At 35.2% G+C, this 10229-nt stretch overlaps 1 protein-coding gene across 1 annotated transcript; it reads left to right on the forward strand.

Moving 5' to 3' along the window:
- Positions 1-4739: 4739 nt before the first annotated feature.
- Positions 4740-7623, forward strand: LOC110036527 (monocopper oxidase-like protein SKU5). The gene is made up of 4 exons (XM_020741000.1): positions 4740-4911; positions 6617-6980; positions 7085-7450; positions 7539-7623. Exons 1-4 carry the CDS (start codon positions 4740-4742, stop codon positions 7621-7623), a joined length of 987 nt encoding a protein of 328 aa, XP_020596659.1.
- The last annotated feature ends 2606 nt before the right edge of the window (positions 7624-10229 follow it).

Below are 10229 nucleotides of genomic sequence, written 5' to 3' on the forward strand. Positions count from 1 at the left end.
TCGACACATGTTGGGAGTACTAAAATAAAAAAAAAGCATATACGAGACTTTTGATTTGTTTTAACAGCCATTTCACAAAGGCATTGATATAAAAAAAAATGGGCCTTTAATACTTTTGTTGGATCTGATTTAGACACTATGTGGACTGGTTGAAATAAGATATTAGGGAAAGCAGGTTTAAGTCCCTTCTCACATATAAATCTTCTTCTTATACTTTTAAGATTTCTTTATTTATATGCTGGAAATTGTGGCTTTCTTTCTTTGCTTCTTGCTGAAGCAGCTTACTATTAAAAGAAGAATGATGGCTTATGTTTCCTTCCTGTTTAAAATACATAAAAAGGGCATGAATATAAATTTTGGATTAATGCTTGTTCACCTAAAATCTATGCAGTAATCCATTTTAGTGTTGAAAGATGTTGGCTTTAGTGATGTATGCACACTTAAATGTTTCGTGTTATTCTATTCTATTTGAAACATATGTTGGCATGATATTTTGGAATATGAAGCGAAGCTCCAAGGAGAAATATTTTAATATTTTTTATTTTGCTTTTCTTGTGGGCTCGGTTTGCCCTTATGCTAGGCTCGGTTTGCGCATGTGATGACTCGGTTTGCGCATGTTAGAAGGGAATTATAAATGAAAAAAATGTTCTCTGTTTCAACCCATTTGAAGGGCTCGGTTTTGGCTATGTTAGATTGGATATATAGATGAAAATTTTCTCTATTTTTGGCTCCTTTGCTGGGCTCGATTTTGGCTTCTTCTAGGCTGGATTTAACTGAAATTTTTACATTATTTTTTTGACCTATTTAGTGGGCTCGGTTTGGTTTCTTTTGGTATTATGTCTTAGCTGAAAGTTCTCTACTGTTTCTCCCCCTTTGGAGGGCTCGGTTTGGCTTAAATTGCATTCTTTTTTTTTAGCTCTTATATTGGGCTTGGTTTTGCCTAAGATCTGGAGTTTGGCTTGGAGGTTTATCTGTTTTTACCCCTTTTAGCTGGTTTTAGTTGAGTTGAGATTGTGTTTTATTTTGACTCTACATGATGGACTCGATTTTGACTGGAATTCTATTTCTGTTTGCCCTTTCCTGCTGGGTTCGGTTTACTCTCTATGACCCCCTGTTTTGTTCTTTTTACAGGGCTCGGTTTACCCCTGTGTTGGGATCGATTTTTTGCTTTGAAATGTTTTAGTTTTGCCCCTGTGCTGGGCTCGATTTGTGCCTTGTGTTGGCTTGGTTAGGTGTTGTTTCTAGCCCAATATATGGCTTGCTTTGGGCCTCTGTATTACTTTTCTAGGCCTTGAGCCTTTCGGTTGTGAGCTTCCCTGTGGGTTGGTGGCTTTCCTATTACTGTTCCTGGCCATGAGCCATCTCCCGTGGCTCTTTTATATTAAATGTGGTATGGTGATTTCCCTTGGCTTTGGTTCCTTGATTCTCTGTTGTTTGCCCTTACCCGAGAACACCTGTTTATGTTGCTTGTCCCTTTGTGTTGGGTTCGGTTGGGTTGGAAACTCTGGATATAATGCTCCCTTTTTAAGATTTTTTTTTGGTAAACAAGTTTGTCATCCCAAAGTTCATGATTTCAATATATACTTCTATATGGAAATGTTTGGGATAAGCTGATTGATTAATTACTATATCTTACTTGATGAAAATGGCTTATGTTTGGATAGTTTATGATAGCTTGTCCATTCACTCTCTTATGCATATCAAAGGTAATGCAATGGCAATACATGTGGTGGTTTTTCTCTTTTTTTGGCTTTACCCGTGAGCTCAGAAGGAAGAGGCCTTCCTCTTGCTGCCCTTTACCCGTAAGCCTTACTGTGGAGGTTCCTTGGTCTGTGACATAGTTGGTACATAGTTGGTTCGCTTCTACTGCCCCTGCCCGTGAGCTTTGTTCTATGTGAGCTTTGTCCTATTATTTGTCCTGTTTACTGTCTTAAATTGTAAGTTTATGATGAAGCTTGGTTGTGCATTTCTTCTACTTGTGGGCTTGGCTTGCTGTGAGGCTTGACTGCTCTTTTTCCTGGCCTTACCCGTAAGATCCTGCTCTTTTTCCTGGCCTTACCCGTGAGTCCTTGCTTTCCTTCCTGCTTTTACCCGTGAGCCTTCTCTTGTGGCTCTTGTGTGATTGAGTGTGGTTGGTGGCTCCTCCTGCTGCTCCTACCCGAGAGCATCTGTTTGGGTTTCTATATGTGGTGTTTGGTTCATATCTCATTGCAATTGAATGGTTTTAATATTGGCATGATTTTTTGGAAGTTTAGAAGTTTGATGTCCTTGGATTATTTTCCATCTAATTTGTGAAATATAAATGGCTTGTACAATTTCATTTGGAGGAAACATAAGGTTGATGCAAACTGGATTCATGAAAGGTTTGAAGATTCACAAAATTGTCATTTGGAAAGGATACCCTTCTTAGGTTGATCCAATTATAAAATTTGAGAAAATAATATCCTTTTTGGATTGATTCAAGGATCCTAGGCTCTCTTCTTTAGATCGGTCTTTTTGTCACAGTTTTGAGAGTTGCTTCACCCTTTATTCTTTTGACTTTTTGGATAGATCATTTCCTCCTCTCTCTCGTCCCCATTTTTATTCTTTTTTTTCTTGCTTATTGGTTTAGTTTTCTGTGCTTATGTTTGATACATAAGTGCTCATATATAGTCTTATGCTATATATGAAACCATCAAGCAAGGTCGCAAGTAGGTCGGTTTTATTTTGGGGCTTAGGGCGATGATGACAAAGACACGTCGGTGGTAGAGCAGAATGATATCTCATACTACAACGCCAGGACTCAATTCTGGGGCCTGATGAACTGTAGGATGAAAGTATCATTCATCGACACAAGACTAGCGGGGGACCCGTACCTTCTTAGGTTGTTGGCGGTCTTACGTCTGATGACGTGATCGACTCATGGACAATTATTCTTTTTTTTAAAAAAAATTGATAAAACAAATTAATAAGAACAGACACGATATTTTCACTATAAAATTAATGTAACTTTCCTTTTGTATGCCTGAAATATATATGCATGTTAAATATAAATTTTAAATGTGTTACAACTTGGGTGTCCACTTGTTGATTACCGATACTGGGTTAAGAAGTACCCTATTAAGTTAGGTTCAGTAAGATATTCTTCTAGTGGAGTGGCGAGTTTTATATATCCGGGTGGCTGATAGTAGCATTCGACGTCCCTCGAGTACAAATATATAATATCTGAACCTAGCCCCGAACCGAGTGCTTGTGATGCCGACCCGAGTGCTTGCGGTTCCCTATTTTCGAATTTTTTGTATGTTTTATCAGGATTTTCCCGAGGTTTTGATAGTTTGATTTGAATTGTTACTCGTCAATTTTCTCGAGTTTTTCTTTCGTGGATTATTCGTCGATTTTCTCGAGTTTTCCAGGCAATTTTTCTTTTGTTTATACAGTGAATAATAGCTAACATAAATGAGCAGCAGGTTTCCCAAATATACAGGTTTGATTTACATTACAACATTTTATTTCACAACATGTTATACTGTTCTCCGAGCATGTTATACTGTTCTCTTCTTTTATACCGCATGTTTTATTGCTTTGATACACGCTATGTCTTAGTATATGAAAACCTAGTGATTACATATGATTAATAACAAACCTGAAGTTGCTACGATGAGGAGCTTGGAGCGAACACCGTGGGCAACACGACGAGGAACAACTTCGAGATGAATCTGCAACTTCAAAACAAATTTACATCACCGATCACTTGCTTTAGTTTAAACAACAACCCATAAGATTTCGAGGTAGTTTGCCTAACGCAATGTAAACCCTCACATATCACTTTTAGGTTTTTGCATAACCCTGTTGTGCAATTATAAGTCCTAACATTTTAGGATTCCGAGGTTACTGTTCGATACGGTGTAAATCCTCTTATTTTTTTAGGCTATTTACACAGTCAAATATCGTGCGAATATAAGTCCTAAATTCTAAATAAACTGCAGGATTAAACATTAAATAACATCATTTCAAAGATATAAAGCCAAACAATAAGATAGTTGGGAAGTCACCGGGGTTTTCCTTGGATCTGTAATATCTCCAACTCTTCATTCTTTTGGATTCTTGCAAATGACTGTTCCTATTTTGAACCATTCCCATTTGATTTTCTCATGTTCAATTTTGGAAACCTAAACTTTGAAATCTTGAAGATAAAACCACTGATCTTAATCGAGAGTTTTCTTGAATGATCCCGGTCATTTGAGATGTAATTAACTATAAGGGCTTGCCCTATAGGGAACTTGGAACTCAGGTAAAATAAACCCTATCTAATCCTTATATTAGGTAGGGGAACTTGTTGACCTCATATAAAATATTTCGCAGACCAAACGGATGTCACAAATTCTTTAGTTTAGGTAATTGAGCCTATTACAATTTATATGTTTATTCTTTGGGATAAGTATATTACTCGTGGTATCGTGCTTAGTTATCCAAACTATCCAAAATGTGAGACTCGTGACTGGCTTGGTCTCATTTATTTTTAAATTAAAATATTATTTTCAAAAAATTAAATTTACATCAAAACTATTTTCATGTTTATAAAACTCATCTTTCTTTTTCAAAAAATCATAAAACCAAGTTTTTAAAGTTTTTAAAATAAAACGGTCGACAACTCGATATAGCACACATGGTGGTATATTACTAGGAGTCCGCACGTAGAGCTAAGTCCGTAGTTCAAATAGAAAGTTTTTCCCAATTTATAAAATCTTTTAAAGTTCAAAATGGAAAAAAGGGCAGTTAAAGAGGAGATCCAAGCACTTGATCTAAATGACACATGGACATTTACAAAGCTTCTTCCAGATAAAAGTTTTGTTGGGAGCAAATGTGCGTTCAATGTTGAGTACAAAGTAGATTGGGGCATTGAGAGGTTCAAGGCTCGGTTGGTGGCCAAAGGTTTCATTTAGTCATATGGGATAGACTACTAAAGGACCTTTGCACCAGTGGCCAAGTTGAACACTGCAAGAGTTCTTCTTTTCTTGTCAGTGAACACAGAGTAGGAACTATATCAACATGATATCAAGAATGCATTTTTGAATGGAGGTTTTGAGGAAAAAGTGTATACGGAGATCCTAATGGGATTGTAAAATGACTCAAATAAACGAAGAACTTGAGTAAGATGTGTATATGGAGATCTTAATGGGATTGGAAAATGACTCAAATAAACATCTGGTTTCTAAACCAAGAAAGTCATTTTATGCTTCCGAACAATCTCCACATGTTTGGTTTGACAAGATTGCCAAGACTATGAAAGGTAATGGTATATCCTGATCTGACACTGTTCATTAAACATACAAAGAGAGGTAAGAAAGCTATACTCATTGTCTATATAGATGATATGATTTTGATATGTGATGATTTCAAAAAATATTAGGAAGATTAAGGAGGTTTTTGACACTGAATTTGAAATTAAAGATCTAAGAGCGATGAGATACTTTATGGGAATGGAAGTTGTCAGGTTTAAGATGGGTTTGTGATATCCCAAAGAAAGTACATCCTAGACCTACTAAAAGAAACAAGAATGTTGGGGTGCAAAGCTGCTTAGATTCTTATGGATTTCAACAAAATGTTATATTCAGGAAGATAAAAGGCATCAGTGGAAAAAAGGTAGATACAAGAGATTGATGGCTAAACTTATCTACATGTCACACATTAGATCTGATATCGCTTACTCCGTCGACATTGTGAGTTAACATATGAACAGTTCAGATGATTAACATATAGAGATGGTTTATAGAATATTGAAGTTTTTTTAAGAAAATCTCTGACAGTGGATTATTGTTAAGAAATTAGACAACAGGATGGTCGATGTTTACACTAATGCTAGTTAGGCAGGAGAACTCACAGTCAGAAGATCTTCTTCTAGGTGTTGTTCTTATGTATGGGAAAATTTTATCACATGAAGGAGTGAGAAACAGGCAATGGTCTCTAGAAGTAGTGTAGAATCTGAGTACCTGACATTTGTTTTGAAAATATGTAAAGGAATATGGATCTAAGGTAACTAAATGAGTTGGGATACTTCAACAGCAATCCTATAATTATGTTTTGTGGCGGCCTGACTGCTATTAGTATTGCAAATAATTCTGTGCAACATGAGAAGACCAAACACATTGAGATTGATAAACATTTGATCTCTGAGAAGGGCAATTGATGCATTTTTCACTTATCGACATTCCATCTTCGAGTCGTTGATATCTTCACTAAATTTCTACCTCCAGGCAACTTCATATATTTTAATACCAATCTGAGTCTTTACAACATCTATGACCAACTTGAGGGGGAGTGTGGAATTCTAAGTTTCTTAATTTAGCTTTATTCTCTTTTATTATTTACTTTATTATGTTGAACATACTTCCTTAGTTGTTTTTCTTTGGTAAGTTGTAATCAACATAATTAAGTTTGCACCAGTTCTCTTTTATATACTAAGGGGGAGTTGTATTTTGAAGATTGGAAAATAAGAGAACGATTTTCTCTACATCTGTACACATAAGAATTGGGTGGAATGTATTTAAATGCCTTTTGTTATTATGAGTGACATTTGGAATCAGTAGTGATTTCTATTTTGTTTTATTGTTTGATTGAAGAGTTATACTTATGCCAGGGAAAATATACAGGATAAGGGTGCATAATGTAGGCATATCAACTAGCTTAAATTTCCGAATCCAGAATCATAACCTGCTCCTTGTGGAGACAGAAGGGTCTTACACTGTGCAACAAAATTATACAAACATGGACATACATGTTGGTCAGTCATATTCATTCTTGGTTACCATGGATCAAAATGCAAGCAGTGACTACTATATTGTGTCAAGTGCTCGGTTTATTAATGAAATGTTCAGGGATCAAGTAACTGGAGTCGCCATATTGCACTACTCTAATTCTCAAGGTCCTGCTTCTGGTCCACTTCCTGATGGTCCCAACAAAGATGATACATACTTCTCAATGAATCAAGCCAGATCAATCAGGTACTCAAATCATGACATGATAATCCCCCAACATGTGTAAATGTGCTTATGTTTGTCTAACCTTGAAGCTAGCTGATGATTTTTGTTACTTTGGCTAATTTCAGATGGAACGTCTCTGCTGGTGCTGCTCGGCCAAATCCACAGGGCTCATTTCGCTATGGTCAAATTACCGTAACTGATGTGTATGTATTGCTTAATGTACCCGCAGAACGTATAAATGGGCAATTACGAACTACTCTTAATGGTATTTCTTACCTTGATCCTGCGACACCTTTGAAGCTTGCACAGCAGTTCAATGTTCCAGGAGTTTATAAGCTAGACTTTCCGAATCGAAATATGAACAGACCTGCAAAACTTGACACATCTACTATTAATGGTACTTATAAAGGTTTTATGGAAATTATATTTCAGAACAATGCTTCGACTGTTCAAAGCTACCATCTGGACGGCTATGCATTCTTTGTTGTGGGGTATATTCTTTAATAAGCCGAAAGATCTTTGGGAGTTACGTAGTTAATATTTGGCTTAATCACTCATGCCTTTTATTTGTTCTTTTAGGATGGATTTCGGAATCTGGACAGAAAATAGCAGGGGCACTTATAACAAATGGGATGGAGTTGCTCGCTGCACTACACAGGTATAAAATTTCTCTGCTTTGGACTTGCTAGACTGGATTGATTCCAGCAAGAGGGAATGTGCAGCTTTTGGGTCTCTTAGCATCAACAAAAATAGGAACAACAACAACAAGCCTTTATCCCACCAAGTGGGGTTGGCTACATGAATCCTTTTTCTCCATTGCGTCCTATTGAATGTCATATTTTTCATTTCATTCTAATAAGTTAAGATCATTTTTTATACAATATGATGTCATATTTTTCATTCATTCTAACAAGTTAAGATCATTTTTTATACAATATGCCCAAGTCTTTCTAGGTCTACCCCTGCCTCTCTTAACATAAGTCAAATTTAAAACATCAACTCTTCTAACCGGATCATCAGATGGTCGACGTTTAAATCTACTCTTCTAACCGGATCATCAGATGGCGATGTTTAATTTGACCAAACCATCTAAGACGACTCTCTTTAATTTTCTCCGCTACAGGAGCTACACCAGCTTTATCACGGATATATTCATTTCGCATTTTGTCTCGTTTTGTCCGCTACAGGAGCTACACCAACCTTATCACGGATATATTCATTTCGCATTTTATCTCTAAGTGTCAAGCAACTCATCCACCTAAACATTCTTATCTCGGCAACACTTAACTTAATTTGATGCTTTTCTTTTAAAGGCCAACATTCTGTGCCATAGAGCATTGTAGGTTTCACCACCATATCTCACCATCATCTAATGAATTTTTTTTTTCAGTCTAAGCGGTACTTTTCTATCACAAAATAGGCCCGAAGCATTCCTCCACTTCAACCAACCAACTTGAATTTTACTAATAAGATCCCCATCTATATGAGCATCACTCTGAATAATAGACCCAAGATATCTAAAACATTTACCCCTTTTAATAATTTGATTACCTATAGTTACAACCTGTCACTAGATTACATTCATTCCTTGAGACTACTACTCAAATTACATTCATTGTATTTACTTTTATTTCTACTCAAACAAAGGCCTTTAGACTCCAATGTAGACATTCATAATATAAGTTTTTCCTAAGCTCTTTCTCTAATCTTATCCCTAAGAAGGATATCACTAGCAAAAGCATACGCCAAGGTACATCCTCTTGTAAATGTCCAGTAATAACATCCATAACTAAAGCAAAATGATATGGGCTTAAAGCCGATTCCTGATGTAATCCAACTAAAATAGGAAAATATTTGGTCAATCCTCCTATTAAAACACAAGTAACAAATCTAATATACATATCAATAATGACTTGAATATAAGTCATATCAACACATTTCTTCCTAGAACTCTCCAAAGGATATCTCTTGGAACTTTATCATAAGTTTTTTCTAAATCAATAAAAATCATATTTAGATTCTTCTTATTCTCTCTATACTTCTCCATCAAACTTCTCAATAAATGTATAGCCTCCGTAGAAGACCCGCCGGGCATAGATCCAAACCGATTATAAGATATCTTTGTAATACATCTTAACCTATGTTCAGTTATCCTCTCCCATAATTTTAAAATATGACACATCAACTTAATTCTTCTAGAATTTGCACACTCTTGTGCATCCCCTTTATTCTTAAAAATGGGATCAAAATACTCTTTCTCTACTCCTCAGGAATCTTTTAATTTTTAAAATAATATTAAAAAGTTTAGTGAGCCAAGAAATTCCCAAATCTCCTAAATATTTCCACACTTCATGTGAGATATCATCAGGCCCTACGAACTTTCCTCCTATAGTTTTCTTTAAGTCCTCAACTTCGTTTTTATTAATGCGATGGTAAAAATAAAATATTTTTTTATTATTAATGATATTAAGATCATTAAAGTCGATCATATTTTCAGAAACTTCATTAAAAAATTTATCAAAATAACTCACCCACCGATATTGAATATCTTATTATAAGAAAAACGTCTTTTGATTTTCATCTTTAATACACTTGAGTTAAATATTTACTTTGCTTTTCTTTTTATTTGGTTAGTATATACACATATTTTTTGTTATCTTTAGTATCTAATATATTATAAAGATCACTAAAAGTAAAATTTTTAACGTAACAGATTGTTCTCTTAGACTCCTTACGGACTATTTTATATTTTTCTCAATTCTCTAAGTTTTTACATTTAAACCAATTTTTATAATATAATTTCTTATATTTTATCTTTTGTTGCAAATATTAGGGGGCACCCTAGCATTTACACTGTTATTAAAAAGATTCATGTCATGTTTTTTCGACAAATTTTAAGTTAGCTATCGACTACCCAACACAACCCTTTACTTTTCATATCCGGGGCTTGGGACCTGGGGATGACAGTGTTAGGATCTCTTAGCATCAGAAGAATAATAATTAAAATTAATGGGCAGAAGGGGGGAGTGAAACGAGTAGCCTTCAATTTCAAAAGCCTCATATTTGAATTAATTTTCAAACCTAAGAGCCTAAATTTGAATTTTCAAGAGCCTAAATTTTAATTATTTATAAAAAACCTTAGTTTGGAAAGCTTAATTTTGAATTAATTTTCAATCATTTGAGCCTTAGTTTGAAAAGGACAATTTTGAATTAATTTTAAACCTTATGAGCTTCAAGTTTAGAAAGCCTATTTTTGAATTGATTTTCAAC

Source organism: Phalaenopsis equestris, unplaced genomic scaffold (genome assembly GCF_001263595.1).
Source record: "Phalaenopsis equestris unplaced genomic scaffold, ASM126359v1 Scaffold207879, whole genome shotgun sequence".
Taxonomy (NCBI): Eukaryota; Viridiplantae; Streptophyta; class Magnoliopsida; order Asparagales; family Orchidaceae; genus Phalaenopsis; species Phalaenopsis equestris.